General features: G+C 33.5%; 1 protein-coding gene across 1 annotated transcript; it reads right to left on the bottom strand.

The window, feature by feature from the left end:
* Nucleotides 1-4,656: 4,656 nt before the first annotated feature.
* Nucleotides 4,657-10,168, bottom strand: LOC147404890 (myosin-6-like). Its single transcript, XM_086437929.1, has 9 exons — nt 10,089-10,168; nt 9,476-9,545; nt 7,743-7,813; nt 7,555-7,654; nt 7,389-7,445; nt 6,484-6,540; nt 6,308-6,388; nt 6,137-6,216; nt 4,657-5,455 (listed from the first exon to the last, which is right to left on the bottom strand). Exons 1-9 carry the CDS (start codon nt 10,166-10,168, stop codon nt 5,335-5,337), a joined length of 717 nt encoding a protein of 238 aa, XP_086294055.1. The 3' UTR covers nt 4,657-5,334.
* Between the last annotated feature and the right edge of the window lie 9,821 nt (nt 10,169-19,989).

The raw sequence follows: 19,989 nt of genomic DNA, 5'->3' as shown, positions 1-19,989 counted from the left end.
CTCAACCCGAGCTCAACTCAACCTTACCATTGGGCTTGAGATCACTTACCTGAGCTCAACCGAAGCTTGATCTTTTAAAATAGGGTTGAGCTCAGGTTAGCCCGAGTTAGGTGATTTTGGGCAGTTTGGATGGGTTTGCTCCTTGAATATTCCTAACTTCATTTTAATCAATAAATAAAACTTATATATTTAAAAAAAGTACAAATAATGGATCGACTAGTTGCACACCACTAATCATTGATTGCACATCACCCTTAAAAAAAATCCTTATCTTTTATAGCCACTTTTTAACTCTGTATTCTCTACTCATGCTCTATTTTCTCATGAATGATTTCGCTCATGTTCTCTTTGGAACTAGTGTATTTCTTGTAAAATGTTTCAATACATGCAACTTTGTAAACATGGTTTAGAAATGACCAACAAAAACTTCTACGAACATGGTTGAGGAAGAAGAAAAAAACAACAAAACAACAAAAAATTGTGCAAAATTTTTTAATTAATTTTGCAGTGTGTAATCATCCAAATGGAGTGCAAAGGAGAATTTTAAAGTGATGGGATGCAATTGGTAATGAGTGGTGTGCAACTAGTAGGTCCCAAAATAAAAGCAGTAGTAAATAAGATCACGTACAACCTCCAAACTCCTCATTTAGAGAATATTTAGGTAAACCATACTTAATCAAAGCCCACATTAATAATATTCCATTGTCCACAAGTCATTATTAGGATGGAATAAAAGAGTTAAACAAAAAATATATAATTACTATAAAATTATTTGAATGTTAGTATGTAGGTGTCGGGTTCAAGTTGAGTGGGGTTGCTCGATCCCTCAGCCTACGCTCAACTTGTATTCAGGCTAGGTTGAAATATTCTAACTCAGGCTCAACTCATTTTATACATAACCCAGCCTAGGCTAGCCCATCAATATGGTTGAGTCGAGATTGCCTAGGCTGTAGCCCTAATGGCTCAGTTGGTTTGACAAAACAATTTTGAGATCGTGGGATCAACTCCAACTTACCCATAAAAAAAAGAAGAGAAAAGAAAAGAATAAGAAAACTTTCATAAACTCATTTGAAAAGGCACGTGCAGTGGAGCCACTACTTCCACATAAAATGAATCAAATTTATCACAAAATTTGGTCCGATCCGCCATGATTTGACTAGTTGGAAACAACTGATAGAGATGTTGAAAATGAGTAGTCTTGAGGTACTAATAGTGCTAAAATTATTAGTTTTGAGGTGTACTAATAGTGTGAAAATGATTAGTCTTGAGGTAGTAATAGAGCATAAAAGTTGATGATACACGAGCAACACAATTTCTTCGTTCATTGCAGCCATAATGTTAAAAGAGTCGTGACGAATGCACGCAGTCTTGGTACCCAGTTGGTTATGTGGCTGACGTTGCAAGGGCACATAACCATAGATCATTTTCATTGGAATACGCAAGAAAAAGATATGTGGTTTTGTGCCCTTGCCACATACCCAAAACTATGTGAAAAAAGCCCATATTTGCGGTCCTAACCCGTCAAATTTTGAGAAATTTGACGGACCCTCCCATCATATATGCCCGTCAAATATTTTCTTGTAGAATTTTTTTTTGACGGCCCTGGACTATCAAATTATTAGAGAATGAGCTCAAAAAAAACAAAAAAAACAAAAAAAAAATTCTATAGAGTATGACCATTGAATTTGAAGATTTAACAAACAATAGCACAGTCATCTAATTCACTAATCACAATAAACGAAATAATAATACAAAAAATACACACACACACATAAAAAAATCATAAAACAAGTTCCAAATTAAGCTAAACAACTCAAAATTCATATTATATATTGAAATTTCATTTTTAAACAAGCTCTAATAAAAGCAATTGGGCACCAATAAGCTTCTTATTACAATTCAAATTAGTGTGCGTCCCATGCCCTTCATTGTCCCTGGCCGATCGATAATCGATTGTCTCATTTAATCGTCCCACAACTGCTCTTACCCTTTGAAGAAGGCTCTTGCACCAATAAGCTTCTTATTACAATTCGAAGATGAGAACTTCGTGCCTTGCTTACAAGTTCCCTTCCAACAAGTAGGCCCAAGTGACATGCTAGTGTCTCTGAAGCGAATATGCTCAGGCCAGATTCCAGTGTCAACAACATCAATTATCACATCAAAGGCCAAATTTGGAGCTTGCCATAGTCCTTTGCCATTTTGTAGGCAAAGAAACTGAGGAGTATGTGTAGTGTGTAGTCTTAACATGTCGTCTGGAGTCGCATAGAGAAACCCATCAATGTTTTTTAATGATTCAACTTCTTGGTTGATAGCTTTGCAGCAATGCTAGAGATGGTGCTCTTGTACATATAGGAGCTGAGGGAATTGTGTTTCTTGTTCTTCCTCTTTTGTTGTTGAGCATTCGACAATGGAGTCCATCACTGCTTCGTACCATCTCTTAGTATTAGCGAGGAATCGATCCAAGGCCATGACCTTGGCATTGTCCAGTTAACCTAGATCTCATCTTCACTCCATAATTTTCGGTGTTGAGAGATCGAGAGATCAGATACAGAGAAAGATTGATCAGATATAGAGAGAGATGTGCTCGAGTGAGACAAACAGAGAGAGAGAGATTCTCACAATCGGGAGAACTTCTCATGAATCAGAGAGAGAGTGGGAGAGATGGAACAAAACACAGAGAAATATCTCACAATCGAGAGCTTCTCATGAAACAGAGAAAGAGAGAGGAGAAAATGCATAAAAATTAAACACACAGAGGAAAACACAAAGAAAGGGGTAACCAAAGAGAGAGGAGAAGAAAGGCACGAATGTTCTCTAAATTTCGTGGGCCGTGGCCATCAAATTTTTGTATCTAAAATTCGTTGGGCCGAGCCCATCAATTTTTTTCTTCAATTTTCAAAGTTTTCATCAGAATGTGAAAAAAACCCAAATTTGACAACCTTGGGCCGTCAAATTTCATAAAAGCCGACGGACCAAGAGGTCGAATTGGCATCGAATTTTTCATTGTCAATTTTTGTTTTTTTACCGGGTTAAAACTGTCAAATTAATAAAGAATGAGAGAAATTCGATAGCTCTAAGCCGTCAAATCTGGGAACATCAAGAATTTCGACAGTCTTAGACCGTCAAAGTTTAGTTTCTAAAATTTGTGGGCCTTGACCCGTCAATTTTTTATGTTGAATTTTCTAGTTTTCACGTAGTGCACGTAGTGCAACCACGTACCAAGACCGTGTGCATTCATCATTATTCAATGTTAAAAGGAGGATATTCCATCTCTGGTACGGTAACTCAATTGTCCACAAGCCATAATAATAAGATGGAATAAAAAAGTTAAACAAAAAATATATAATTACTAAAATTATTTGAATGTTAGTATATAGGCATCGGGTTCAGGTTGAGTGGGGTTGCTCAATCCCTCAGCCCGCACTCAACTCATATTAAGGCCAGGTTGAGATATTCTAACTTAGGCTCAACATATTCTAACTCAGCCCGCACTCAACTCAGCCCAGGCTAGCCCATTAATATGGTTAAGTCCGGGTTACCCAGGCTGCAGCCCTAATGACTCAGTTGGTTAGACAAATTAATTACAAAGCAATTTTGGGTCATGGGTTCAAGTCCACCTTACCCAGTAAAGAAAATAAAAGAAAAGAAAAGAAGACTCATAAACTCATCTAAAAATGCACGTGCAATGGAACCCGCTACTTTCACATAAAACGAATCAAATTTATCACAAAATTTGGTCCGATCCACCATGATTTGACTAGTTGGAAACAACAGATAGAGATGTTGAACATGCACATGGTCTTGGTATGTGATTGGGTATGCGGCTGACATGGCAAGGGCACAGAACCATAGATCATTTTCATTGGGATACACAAGAAAAAGATGTGTAGTTCAATACCCTTACCATGTACCCAACCGTGTACCAAGACCGCGTGCCTTCATCATTATTTAATGTTAAAAGGATGATATTCCTTCTCTTGTACAGTTATTTTCTTCACTATCAGACATTGTTCAAGTTTTGGACAAAGAGTAACTAGTAAGTCTAGCTTTAATAACTCCTGTTGTTTCAAATTTTACTAAGGGTCATTATCCAAAAAAGATGATCTGATGCCACAGGGATATAGAGGACAAATTCTAACACTACGTCATAATGCGTCAAAAACGACTGCCCCTACAGTCGGAAAAAGAGTCGTTTTAAAAGGAGTGGTTTTTTAAAAACGACTGTCCAAGATCGTCAGAAAAAACGACAGTGAAATAAGGATATAGCGACGGTTGGCGATCTCCCTATGTTGCTAAATATTGGAGATATCCCTATGTTTTGACATTGATGACCTAGACCCCAACTAACAATATGAAAAGATCCAAATGCCCCTCATCTTCAACTTTCATAAATGTAACTAAAAATGATTAATGATCTTCCACTCCTGTTTCAAATCAACACCCACATTCAGTTCAAACTAAAAATCACAAAGAATAATTTTGAAATAGATAGATATACAATCCATTAGAGGTAATCTTTTTTACTTTAATAGTTTCGCTAGTCAAGAAAACATGAAACCCCATCAAGTACTTGGACACAGATAAAACAGAAATCATAAAGAAAAAAAAAAAAAAAAAAAAACTCAAATGGAACTTGCATGTGAAACCCCCCAATGGAGTAACCATGCTAGTATAATATGAATATGTTCTCGCCGTCACAAATCTAAAAGGTTAACCAGACAAATTTTGTTAATAGCAAGTTTGAAACCAAATAACCATCTTAGCCCAATTGATGGCTTAGAAGGCATGACTAACTTTCTTCTGTAGATAGATCATTGAAGCAAAATTAATTATGGTTGGAATGGGAAATTAACCCAAAATATGGCAACTACGTCAGTTGTCTATTTATAGCCTGCTTCTTTCATCACAGATGATGATCCTCTGTAATTTGACCATGTAACTTTCTGTTTTTTGGTATTGTTTATGCATACATCTGCGACTTACATAGATTCTTTTTCTACACTCCAAGCATCTAAAAATTATAGTAATAGATCTTACAAACCAAGTCTACAATAAATAAATGTCAGAATCTCCGTTGTAGATGTGTACAAATGAAGAAGCAACAACCTTGAAATGTTACATCTAAATAACAATGAAAACACGACAGTACTTGTAATCTATTGAATAACAGATGTGTTAATTGTTCAAGAGAATCCAAATAGTTCTTTCATACCAGATCCAACAGTTTGTAGCCCAACAATTCGAAGAGTGATAAATTAACAAATAGGGAACACTAAAAGAAGAAAAAACAGCATACCCCAAATTCAGAATTGGCAAGAGATTGAATGAAATCCGTTAAATAGCACCAACCTGGCAGTGGAAGGCAGGGTTCTCTACAAGCACTGCTGCAGGTTTAACATCCGAGAAGTCCTTCTCTTGGAAAGAATTGGATATGTCATCAGCGGAGAAGGGAATGCTGCACCAAAAGGCACTAATTAGAAGTAGTTCTAATTGGATATGTCATTAAAAGTTCCACATCATCTTACAATGCTTCCGCCAAGACTGAAACAAAACATCAGCTTTGGGGAATGTTTCATATTGTATAAGTCAAGGCAGTCTCGGTTTTTCTCCTGACTAAGACAATGCCTCATGGCGAGATTTCAAATCTTGGTTCAGACCCATGTTACCTGATTCATGGGTTCGCTTGGTTTGAATTTGGGTTTGCATTTCGTTGTTTGCCACTCAAGAATGAACCTGGTTTGTAGGGTAGATAGAGGTGCAGGCATTTGAAGGGTTGAAGTGACGAGTAAGGTGAAAAAGAGATTGAAGATGACAGATTTTAGGAAGAAAAATATCAAAAGAAAATTTTGTTTTATAGGTTGAAGATGAGGGTATTTGGTCATTTTCATCAGTCTATCGATAAAGACCAAGGTCAAAGGGACATGCTATTAGTTTAAGATTTTAGGGAGGGTGCCTCAAATATTATCAACATGTGGAGGGGCATGTAAAAAAATAAGAAAAATGCCACACGAACTGAGAGCGAGCTGTACTACGAACAGGTTGGCGGTTGGCACCTTACCAACGAATTAGGTAATTGTGGACTTAACAGAGTACGAGTTTATGTTATATGAAGAGGGGAGAGGTAAGATTATCTCACCAAGAATTGTCGTCCAACAAAAATGAGTTGCTAGCAGCACTGTTGGAGTCCTCTGTCATCAGTACCCTACTGGAGATGACCTGTGAAGATGGGTACAATAGAGGAAAAAATTCCAAATTACTGTGAGGAAAAGAGATGACAAAGGGAATGATTTCTGTGATTTGAACTTACTTCTTGGGATACACTTCGGGTGTTATAGTTGTCATCCCAATACAACGTACATATTCTATAAAGTTGTTGGACACTCAGAATCTGAAGACAGCAAAGTACCAATGAGTGTGACAAACTACATAAACACACACAACATGAGAAGAAAGAAGAGAGAAGAGAGAGAGAGAGAGAGTTACAGGGCAGAGGTCATTGGTGATTTCATCGTAGGAAATTCTTGACTTCTGGTGTATAACCTGTGGAGCAACCAACCAAGGGAAGCAATGATAACATAAGATGGCGAAATTTTGAAGTAACTAAATTCAATGCTCGTAAAACATTATATTTTCAATAAAACCAACACACTTGTTGATGAAATCAACGGGTGCTAAATAAGAAAAAGTTACCAAATATGCTTTCCAAGTAATCTCATGCTGTTACCAAAACATCCTTCTTGAATGTCTTAAGATTGTCATTGTTCCAAATTTGTATCGCTAATCATGTCTTAAATATTCACTGGAATTTTAATTTGGACACCAATGTATTTTGTAGGTAATAATTAATAAAATTTACAACAAACAATAAAATGATTGATGGTGTGAACTTCGCAGTTGAACCAAATTGAAGTGGTCTACCAAGGTCACAAATTAAATAGCAATATGCAACATCCGTGCAAGTTCCATATCGATATACATATCAGCTTCAAGTGTTGACACTATAACATACACAAAATACTTAAGACCAGTCTGCTCCAACTGTTTATTTATCAAATTCAACAGTTTTAGTACTATCCATGCAGTCTAACAAGCTCTTAAGCCAAGTGAGAAACTTCAAATAATTAAAGGCATATCATACAATAAATTTAACCAGTTGTGACAGTATCTACATTTTTAATTTTCTTTTCCTCTCTTTTCTCTTCTGCTGTATTAGTAGGTAGGTCTCCTTAACCTCCTTTGTTCCTTTTGATTTAGATTAATGTACCTCATGTTTATGAAAATTATAATAATAATAGTAATAACAATAATAACAATAACAATAATAATAATAATAATAATAATAATAATAATAAGTTATCGTATTAAGCTTCAATACATGAAAGACGTACCAAGAACCCCACATCTTGCCTAATGTGCTTAAGTTCATCCCAAGACGAGCCGGCATACTGCAATGAACCAGGAATCTTCAAATATAATTAAAAAATAATAATGATAATAATAATAATAAAGTAAAGCTAATTAAACAGGCTAGTGAAAATCATGGAATGGACTTGCCTCTTCTTTTGCTTGGGCACACCATAACTCTAATGCAGCCAACCTAGATTTCACATATTCTCCATTGCTGAATGTACAACACTCACGACATAGCAGAAGACTGAAGCAGCATGTAGTACCATCCTTATATATACGGTAAACTTTTTAAAGATTTATGTCGAAAGACGGCACAACAGAACAGTTATTACCTGTTAAAAAGTTGGACGTTGATATAGGAGAAAATCTGAGTAAAGATTTTCTGAATAAGAACCGGAGGGACCTGAAACAAGGGAAATTATAAGCCTAACTAGGCAATATAATGCACTTGCTAATGGTGCTCAAATCCTTAGTAGCTTAATATAATGCACTTGCTAATGGCGCCAATGATAAAATGCACAAGTTATTGCTAACTTACGCAATAAGTGGAGAAGCGGAAGGGATCACTCCTATTTTCTTTGATGAACCATCAAAACATTCCAGAAGTAAGATTGTTAGCTACTACATGAAATAAATGGAGTAAAGTACATGGTAATATTATGCACCAAAAACCATGCATGTGGACCAGAGACACTGATAAAGTATCTAGGTATCATAGGTGGCGAGCTAAACCTATGAGCATGAGCAGCATAACTAAGCATAGAGTCTTAAAAAAGGAATTCCATGACTGCTGACAACTTGTATTTGTGCTCCTTACATGCCTTTAATGATGTTGGAATCTAAAAGAGAGCTTGAGAATTAAAAGGATATGCAAACAGAGTTCCCTGGTTTGAAAGTGTAACCAAACAATTTGGTAATCTCTAGAAGCAGTGTGATTGCTACTCCCCATGCTATATATCCCTCTTTTAGATTTATCTCAAGTAAACCATTTTTGTTTATCTTCTAGATTATGCTTCACATGATCAAGAAGTAACCAAGGTGGACATGCAAACTTTTACTAAGTTATCATATATACTTCAATGCAAACTGGATCACATTTATGTAATACATAAGAAGGCCTGTACTATGCAAGCCAAGATATTGTTCAAGGAATAAATTGGTTGGAGAAAAATATGCATTGGTATGAAGGGATAAAAACATGAAGTGTAATGAATCATATACTTTTATAAGGTTTATAAGTTGACATTTATTCAGAGGTGGCTGAAAGTTATAATGCAGCTCGAAACTTTTATTAGAGGACTTGTAAACCAACATGAAGTTTATGGTTCACAAAGGTCCAGATTCTTGATCTTTGTTCAAGGGAAGTACTATTTGTTCAAGGGAGGAAAAATAGAGAGAATGGTAACTAATATAAAATAGAATCTAACCATATCGGGATGGTTCAAGGATCTGTGGTTCATAATCTCTCTCTGCACATTTTCATCAATCTATGACACAAATAACCTCTCAATCAACCTAACATCCTATTAGTCAATCACTTCAACGATTGCAACAAAGAGTCTAAATTTCACGAACCTCACCTCGGTTTCCTATATTATTGGTAAGAGAAAGAAGCATAACAAAGAAGTTTGTGTGAAAAATAAACAATCCAACTAAAAGAATGATGTAATCTAGGGACACATTTGGAGAAAAAAACATCTGGAGCTACACTATAGCGAAACTAATTTTTGATATTAAACCAAAGTGCACTTGTTTATAAGGGATATATCCCATAGTAGTGCACTTCATCTTGGTGGGTAAAAGCCACTAAGCTATATTAACCACTGATCTCCAACCTTCACAAGGCTTCTATATAAAATTTTCATGTAAAACTATACAAAAAGATGATCTCTCATGATATCGATTACACCAATTATTAAATATTAAATATTAAAAAATATTTTAGTAGAAACAGTGTCAATTTAAAATAATATTTGCCTATCAGAGTAGGTACGTATATGCTTAAGCTTCATGTAATAATAAATGTAGACAAGAAAGTTAAATAACAGCTATAAAATGTTGATACTTGGTAAGCTGATACAGCAAGATGTCTTGAACAAGACAGTTGAATGACACACTGGAGGAATAGTGATACACTTTGATATGCAAAGAAACACAATACATCACTCTAAACTATTTGTAATGCTTAGTGAAACTGAAATACAACATACTTGTACGTTTCATATAATAAACGAAGGCAACATGGTCCAGATCCTAAGCTGGTACGGTTGAAACAAGCAACTACAACAATTAGCACGTTTCATATAATAAACGAAGGCAACATGGTCCATAATGCAAAAGAAATAAACTGGATAACCTTTTTCAGGAATTTATTTATTTATGGAAATCATAGCTAACACCATCAGCAGTTGAGAACTCAGATAGGAGACAGTGTCTCCTGCTAAATGTTGAAGATGTACCCACATTCCCACATATCCAAATTAGTAAATTGGAAACAAACCAATTTGTAGAAACTCCAGAACCATGAAAAGACATTTAAAATTCACTGATTCAAAACCTATATTAGCATAAACAGAACAAGGTTCTAAGGGGTATGTCTAAAAACTTAAGGAACCAGGACATCAAAGCACTATATATCACAAGTTATTTAGCAGAATGAAAAGAAATTAGGCACTTACGTTCCCTCGTCAATGTTGAGCTTCTTGTAAAATTTAACCACAAACATGCCAACAAGTCGCCCATTGGTTGTTCCTATCATTATTCCAGGCACAAATTAACCAGTTGGAACAGTCGTTCCAAATGTCACCACTGCCAAAGTGTAAAACAAAAAATAAAAAAATTAAAAGAGAGATCAATTGTGCAAGAAAGAAGTAATACAAAGGTTAAATCATCCAACAATGGACATGAAAATCCATATCCCAACTATTTTGGGTTGGCTATTGATTAGAAATTCTAGATTGAAATTTCATGGTAGCAAAATCCTAAAAACCTTCCTGTTGTTGCGGAAGCTCAACTTAGTCAATCCCATCTTGATATTAAAAACCTAAAAAAATAAAGAAAAAATTACCAAAACGGTACAGTTTTGGAAAATATTTACCAAAACGGTACACTGTAGCAATTAATTCCGAAAACGATAAATTTACCGTTTTCGGAATTAATTTATTTTACCAAAACGGTAAAAACAATAATCCATTATTTTTTTCTTCCAAAAACACCTTTTTGTTAATTTTGACTGAAATTACCGTTTTATCCTCGTCTCTTTCATAAAAATTTCTGTAATTTCAGTTGAAAAGGTTTCCTTGTTCTGCAAGAAGTCGAAGAAGAAGAGTGCAACCTCCCTCTCCCTCTCTCTCTCTCTATCTCTTTCCGTTGTGAGAACGTGAGAAACTTGCAAGTTTCTCCGTATTTGTTTTTCTTTGTTGTGGAGATCCTCCATTGGGGAGATGTAGAAAATATTGCAAGTTTCCCTCTCTCTCTCTCTCTCTCTCTATCTCTTTCCGTTGTGGAGAATGTGAGAAACTTGCAAGTTTCTCCATCTTTGTCTTTCTTTGTTGTGGAGATTGTTAAAATAATTTCGATTCAAGTCTCCTTCTATCTCTCTCTGTTGTGGAGATTTTGAGAAATTTGAATCGAAAGTGTTTGTGTATGTATTTTGGAGTATTCGAACCCTAAACTTTCCATAATATTTTGTCCAAATTATTTTTTGACTTTTTATTAATTATTGTCATTATTTGCATGTTGTTAAATCTCTTTCAACAGGAACCTCGGAAAAATTGAATACTTCAAGGTAACAATTTTATTTGATTTTAATTTATAATTTTTTTCTTTCTACCAATGGAATGCAAATTCTTCATAGTAAAAGTTTATTATTGATGAATTTAATTACGTTTAGGGGAAAAAAGATGTAGTCCTCATATCATTAAACCATGATATTTTCAAGATAATGAAATGGCTGTAATAAGGTACTTTTTGACATAAGATCAAAACTATTTTAGTCAATGTCAAAAGGTATTTTTTGACATAAGATCAGAATTATTTTATTCAATGTCAAAATGCACCTTTTGACATCAGATCAGAACTATTTTAGTCAATATCAAAATGAGCCTTCTGACATTAAATCAGAACTATTTTACTCAATGTCAGAAGGCTCCTTTTGACATTATATCAAAACTATTTTAGTAAATGTCAGAAGGAGCCTTTTGACATTAGATCAAAACTATTATAGTCAATATCAAAAGACTCCTTTTGACATTAGATCAGAACTATTTTAACCAATGTCAGAAGGAGCCTTCTGACATTAGATCAGAGCTATTTTAGTCAAATGTAAATTGTGCATAGAGAATCAATTTGATATAATTTAGTTTTGTTATGAATTTAATGTCAGAAGGATCCTTCTCACATGTCTAAATGTTTTTTTTATCTCACGTCAGAAGGTTCCTTCCGGCATTATATACAATACATTCTGATATAATGTCAAAAGTATCATTATGATATTATATTGTATTGTTTATGAAATTAATTAATTATTTTGAATGGGTCTACGTTAGGTCAATCATATTGGAAATAGTCTTTCATCTACGTTGACATGGTATGTTATCCTCTTTTTATGACATTAAGTATCATATTTTTTTTACATTTTGAAAAATACAATGACATAGCAATATATATTTTGCAGGCACGTGTTGTGTATAACGCGGAAAGATTTGCACAATTCTTCTCAAATTTAACATCTGAGCAGAAGACATGTTTAAATTCTACTTGTTTTGCTCCACTACTATTTATGCCACGCATCCCAATGTGTAGCAATTTGATTTTTCTCCTCATAGAGAAATTTAATCCTAAAAATGGTTATTTTTAATTTGGAATTAAAGATATTTCTACTTCAGAAGGTGAGGTTGCATTGATATTAGCTTTGGGAGGTTTGTACAGTATTGATGGAATTGATTCTCTCTCAAAGAAAGATGAGCTTTGTGTACAATTATTTTGGAATAAGTACTTTGACATGCCAACAGAGATAACCTTAGATTCTTTTGAGACTGTACTTAATACAGTCTTAAAAAATAAAAATATTATTGAATTTAAAAGAATATTTTTATTATACATAGTTATTACCTTTTTACTTCCTAAAGACAGACTGAAGATTAACAAAGAACTTTTAAGTATGGTATGGTGCGATGAGATCTTCAATAGGATCCCATGGGGCAGATTAGTACACAACCACCTTTTAAAGTCTTTACGCATCTATGCGACGAAGTTTAAAGAAACTGGTAAACATGTACATTTCTATGGTTGTGCATTGGTGCTTCAGGTAGTTAAAGAAAAATTTAAATTATTAATTTAATCTTACTTTGAAGTACTAGTTTTATAAATTATTGATGTTTATTTAAGCACTCGTCCTGTATTCTTATGCACTTGTAGGTATGGGCATTCGAACATATACCGATAATAGCCCCCCACATATTTGCCAATCATTTTCCAAGGTACCTGAAGTATCCTTATTATTTAAATGAGGAACGGTAATTTTACGTCGATAAGTTTGTCAATTGCACGATATGAATTATTGAACTATGATTTCAATCATATATATATATATATATATATATATATATATATATATATATATATACCTCCATCTAATACAAATTTCTTATATATATGTATCATCTTTAACAGATTATCAATAAGTTGAAATTGACCGATTATGAACTTTGTGAGGCTGTTCTTCCTCCATTTTGTAAGGGTTATAAGAGGAAAGAGGAAAATGGTGTTCGATCTAAAAGGAAAAACTCAGAGGAGGTTGATAAGTTGAAGAAAAAAATGAAGGTGATGGAATAGAAGTTGAAAGATCATTCTAAAGTTATCCAAGAATTGAAAAAGGACATCAAATGTTTGAAGTCATATAATGAATCTGGCCGTAAGGTATTGTTTCTCTACTATATGTGATAAATCCACATAATAAGTTACATCCACTTAGAAATCATTATGAATGTTTGTTTTAATATCAAACAGTACAACGTTAAATTAAATAAAGCCTCGGACTTTGCACCTTCGAAAATCAAGTCATCTCCCCATACCAACACCTTTGTCGATCTTTCAGATATGCCTATGACATCGACCCCTACCAAGGGCTTAGACGATCCTTTAGGTATACCTAAGTCATCGCCTCCGACAATGGGCTCTAGTGTTCCTTTTGGTATACACAAGGCATCTCCCTCCACGAATACTTTCACAAATGAGTATCTACCTCACAAAAAAGAAATTGGAATCAATGCTAAAAAGACATCTGAAACAATGCCAATGAACCATTCACCTGAAGTATCATTCTCTTCCTTCACAAAATACAAGGTAACTTGCACGAACAATATTTAAAATGTTTAATAAATAGTTTATGTGAGTTGATTTTTATGATCATTTTATATTCTTCTTATTCAGTTGTCTACTAAGGTTGATAACAGACGTAGTTCGCCTAATATTTGAAAAGTAATTATCTCAATAATGAATAAAATTCAGAATTCAAATTCGACGCTGATAAGGTATGTATATACTTAATATTTAAAATTTTAATGTAGAAAAAATCACTCACATTCGGCTTCATGTTTTATCTAATTTTTAGACTTATATGTTTTTGGTTAGGAAATTGTTATCTATATAATAAACGCCTCTTCAATAATACCTCTCTAACTTTTATTTTTTATAGGCTGAATCCTCATTTCCTCCTATAAAGCTAGAATCTGAAGACAACAACATTCTAACTATGGGGAAATCATCTGATTTTGATCAAAAGGTGTGTGGTCGTTTGTCTTACAATATCCCCTCTTGAGATCTATCCAGTATATTTATTATGTTGTAAGATTTTCAATCGATTTCTTTGATTTGAAATGTGTATCTATGCACATTTACAGTTTCTTATTGCATGTCGTTGAAATTGTTAGGATGAAATGAAATTTTTAATCCTTGTATCAATTGATTTCTTTAACGAATAAGATGTATAAATTTTGAAAAATATATTATTTGAAATGTTATGTCATAGTCAATTTAAATACAATCAGTTCGCTATTCATACGTAATTGTTAACTTTATATTTTAAAGGTGTGAAGTACCATACGAGTACGAGTAATTTATGCAATGTTTTCATTTGTTGTAGGAGGGTGGGTATTCCATGAACCCTGTGAAGTCTAAGAGAGATGTGAAACCTTCAGTATACTTGAAGCCACCCTATGCACCCTTAGATATACGAAAAAAGAAGAAGATATACAAAGAGTTGAAGTGGGATGTATGCATGTTTCAGATTTCATTTTATTTATGTTTGTTCTAATATTATTATGAATGATATGTAATTATTTTACGTACTAATTTGTAGAGATGCGTTCGTAATTATTTTCATGATCCTAAGCGTCCATTTACCAACGAAGAATTAACGTTGATAAATTCATATCACGCTGATATAAATTTGGAAGACGGGTATTATATTTCGAGAGCATCTATTGATTCACTTAGGAGGGTTGGGTGGTTGGACGATCAGGTAACATTTTTTCATATTTTAATTTTAATTTTTTTGAGAATTCAAGAATGATTAAATATTTCTCTAACTTTGTTGCCACACAGATAATCGATGGATATTGCAAATTTCTTAAAAGGAGAGAGTTGCAACATCCAGATCATTTTCTCAAATGTCATTTCTTTAGTCCAATGTATATTGTACGTCCAATTGACATAGACACATCATTTACATATCTTTAAGTTAGATGTATATATCTTTATAAAGCATTTTGTATTAATCGGTGTAGGTATTACTTAAGGAAGCTCAAGAAGATTACTCTGGCTGGTCAGTGGGTAAGGTCTTGTTGAATAATTTTGAGAGGTGTCGGGCGAAAAATTCCAACTAAATAAAAACCTCAAAGCGTTTACCAGACCTGACTATCTTAAATATCATATAACATCTTGTGATAAGGTTTGTTTTTTTCTTGTCTCGTGCCTCCGTATATTTATTTTGTTGTTAAATTACCTCTCATTCTCACATTGTTATTAATCACTAGGTATTTTTTCCCATTCACGCACACGCTCATTGGGTCGTTGCTATATTGGACATAAAAAATAAGAAATTAAAATTTTTGGATTCCCTCTCTAAGAACTGTATGTCAGTCTATAAAGTTGAAATTAAAGTATTGGTATGTATTAATAAATTATTTAATAATTATTACGCTAATTTAATAAGGAATTCCACAAGTACTTATCACATTATAATTTGTTAATGTGTAGAAAGAATTTTTCCCGATAGTACTCGAGCAGATGGGGTCAGTGAAGATTGACATCTCACATTGGCCTTTTTACGATCGTAAGAACATTCCCAAACAAATCAATACATGGGATTGTGGAATGTTTATTTTAAAATATATTGATTATGCAAGCCGCGAGTTGGAATTTAATTTCAATCAGGTACTACTATATCCCATTTATCTATTTTTAACTTAATTTGAAAATATTCAATTAGTAAGATTGATGATTGTTTTACACATCATTCTTTGTAGGAAAATATGTCCTACTTCAGGTTGCGGATTATTCTTGAGGTGGTTATACAGATGGCATTACCTTAAAAGTTATTTGTTCTTATTTTTGTTCATTACATTGTTATCGATAATGTAATCGTGCATGAATTAAAGATTTGGAAGTCATTGCTAAGAAACCCATTGCTGCTTTAGAACAATGCATGAGCACTATGCATGAGTATCAAATGGCATGAACACTTTCTTGCTTTACAATTAGGCCTAAAACGTGGCCAAAAGGTTTGTTTCATTCAGATGTACTTACAATCATTATAAGGCTCTATATTTTCATCTTGGAAAAATTTTGAAGTTCTGCTTTTCGGTTGTCACTGTAGGTGCTGGACGTGGGATGTGGAATTGGTGGGCCATTGAGAGAAATTGCTATTTTTCTGTTACAATTTCATCGGTTAATATGTTGTTGCGAAAGCAATGCATGTTAATTCTGCAGTGACCAGACAATCGCCCAGTACGCAAAAGAAATCTGGATTGGTGAGGATTGCGTTGTACCATAAATATTACTCTCCAACTGATGTAGAGTTCTCTGCCATGTGGGGTTTGTGAAGATTTTGAGACTTTCAAAGAGTCTTGTGATATTGAAAAGGTGCGAGTCTAGAACAGTGGCAATGTAGGGAAAATGTAAACCGTGAGGAAAATAAGAGGACACGATATAACGGAGAGAACCTGTAAGGAAAATGTAAACCGTGAGGAAAAGATATGAAAGGCATCATAACTATTTGCTTCTGATTGTATTTTATTTCTAAGCAATTATGTGACTCAATTGCATTTGTTAGTGCTCTATTGCTTCTCATTGACCTTGTTTAGTAATGAAATTTCAATACATAATATGAAATTTGAGCTTGTTTTATGATTTATCTTTTATTTTTTATTTTGTTTTTTTTCGTTTATTGTAATTGGTGAGTTAAATGACTGTGTTATTGTTTGTTAAACCTCCAAATTCGATGACGGGTTAAGATCACCAAATTTAGGGAGTTATCATTTTTCTTCCTCTTGATTACAATGTAAATTGTCGTATACTTGCTTTATCCACTATGTAAGGCAAGAATGAGTAAGAAATTTGAATAGATTTAGCGAACACTAAAATAATAGTAGAAGCAAGTACTAAAACATAAAAATATGGTATTGGATGCGGCATTGAAGGAGAATGAACAATAGTAACATTTGTCAAAGTTCGATTAGCTCCGAAAATCAACTCAGGTCAGGCATAAATGGCTGTGCAGTTTGAGAGAGGGGTTCACCCCATACAGTACACATGCAATACACTTGAATCATCACCTTCAGTGGCATAATAATTTTATTAGACACATATGTAACAGAGTTCTTTACGGACGAGAACCAAATAACAGAAAATAATACAAATAACTCAAAACTATAGAATTAGAAGAGTGAGTAAAATAGAAACCTGATGAGCTGCAATGATCATCGTCTCTTTGAAGGCGTTTTACCAAAAATCGCCTCTATTTTCTGATCGTTTGAGGCGTTTCTCACCAAATGCTACTGATTTAGTCTCTTGGAAGTCGGCTAATCTAAAATCGCTATTGATGTTGTTGTTTAGGCAACGCATTGCTAATTCGGCCCAAAAAAAGGCCTCTAAAATCCTCTTTTTTTATAGTGTGTCAAAATGCTTCTTTAGACATTTAATAAAAAAGTCATCATCTAATCTCAAAATGAGTCTTTTGACATTGGCTAAATTACTTTTGATCTAATGTCAAAAGGCTCCTTTTGACATTAACTAAAATACTTCTGATCTAATGTCAGAAGGAGCCTTCTAACATTGACTAACGTATTGTTCTGATCTAATGTCAGAAGGAGCCTTCTGACATTGACAAAATTACTTCTGATCTAATGTCAGAAGGCGCCATCTGACATTAGATCAAAATACTTCAAATGTAATGTCAAAATGCCCATTCTGACATTGTTCGTTAAATCTATTCAAATTTCTTGACAAGTATACGACCATTTACATTGTAATCAAGGGGAAGAAAAATGATAAACAGATTATGAATTTAGTAAATGACACTGCAAACACATAAAGATGATCTAAAAGATCCTCTATTGCCTTGTCAACTTTTTAAATGCTACATAAATTAGATGTAAAATAATTTACAAGCGACACATTTAATATTGTGATGAAATTAACCAAACTTGATTTTTCAACAAAAACTTTAGAATCTAAACATACTTACTTAAATTCTTAAGTCTATAGTAACAAAATTAATCTTCAAAGTCAGAAGAACTGTCATCGTCTTCATCCGACATAGCGTAAGTAGATGCATAGTTGGGATCGTTATCAACTTCATGTGATGAAATCCTTACAACTCGTCTACACATTCTTGATACCTCAACTCGTAACCTCATAACTGCCGCTTGGAATGAATATAGGTTATGACGCGGCATCGAAATCGCACGTCTTTTTGGGATAGGTACTTGCACAAGTTTGGATTCTTTAATCAATTTCTTTGAATTCCTCACAAGTAGAATCCATTCGCGTTCCAGCAAGTGCTTTCTATATACATCTCCCGTCCGAAATCCACGATGCATATTCTCATCGTGATTCATTGCAACTTCTAAGTAAGAATAAAATTTGGATTTTTTCCATGAATAAGACTATATAATGAAGGTGAAGTCGTATAACTATTAATGAAGTTATTAAGTGCATTTACATTGATATTTAATGCTTACCAAATGACATTTAATTCCTCATGAATGTTCATGTCACCATATTTCTTTTTGCCCACCTAATTCCCTGCACAAAAATTAATCAATTTATCATTTTATTTATTAGGATCAATAAATGCAAATTAACACTGCTACATACATAATATCCACATGTCTCAAAAGGTAGATACTATGTTTAAGGTTGATTGGACGTGAACTAATAGTTTTAAAGAATAGACATTGCTCACCAAACTACATTTAACTCATCATGAATGATTGTGTCACCATGCAACTATATTATACTATTTAATTTTATCCACACAACTCCTTATGAAATTTTTATGCACAGACTTTTGCATCATACACCTTAGATTCTTACCGTTATCAAGCAAATCTTGCCAGAATGCATCTTTCCTAGCCTTCTCATTTTTATCGATTTATTCGATAAGTTTCGAGTACATTTTAGGCTCATAATAATCAAGTTTGAGCTCATCAACCTCATTCGATAGCACATTTGCCATGTTAGAACTGATTTGCCTTTGTAAAAATAACTCTGAAGGTGTTGGTATTTTTTGGGTAAAAACACCTTCCTATTTATAGAATCTTAGGCTCGTTTATTGCGAAGCCTTATTTTATTCAATACATGAAAAATATATATAAAAAAAGAGATAATGACTTGATTTGACATATGTGACACATTGATTATTTTGTAAAATTTCGAGAAATTTTTTTTTTCATAGATTTAAGTGAATCTGAGTGAGTGAATGACTTGACTTGACATCTATGACACATTGATTTTTTTGTAAAATTTCGATAAATTTAATTTACAAAGATCTTTGTAAATCTGAGTGTATGATTCGACTTAACATCTTTGACATATTGATTCTTTTGTAAATTCTCGGGACAAAAATATTTTCAAAGATCTGTGTAAATCTGAGTGAATGATTCAACTTAACAACTTTGACATATTGATTCTTTTGTATATTCTCGGGACAAAAATATTTTCAAAGATTTGTGTAAATCTGGGTGAATGATTCGACTTAACATCTTTGACATATTGATTCTTTTGTATATTCTCGGGACAAAAATATTTTCAAAGATCTGTGTAAATCTGAGTGAATGATTCGACTTAACATCTTTGACATATTGATTCTTTTGTAAATTCTCGGGACAAAAATATTTTCAAAGATCTGTATAAATCTGAGTGAATGATTCGACTTAACATTTTTGACATATTGATTCTTTTGTAAATTCTTGAGACAAAAATATTTTCAAAGATCTGTGTAAATCTGAGTGAATGATTTGACTTAAATAATGAATAATTTTATTTATTCAATCCCATAACTCTCGTTCCATGATT

The sequence above is a fragment of the Akebia trifoliata genome, chromosome 4 (assembly GCF_017979445.1).
Source record: "Akebia trifoliata isolate Shusen 1 chromosome 4, ASM1797944v1, whole genome shotgun sequence".
In the NCBI taxonomy this organism is placed as follows: domain Eukaryota; kingdom Viridiplantae; phylum Streptophyta; class Magnoliopsida; order Ranunculales; family Lardizabalaceae; genus Akebia; species Akebia trifoliata.
The sequence above is the reverse complement of the archived record's forward strand: the minus strand, read 5'-3'. Positions and strand labels throughout refer to the sequence as shown.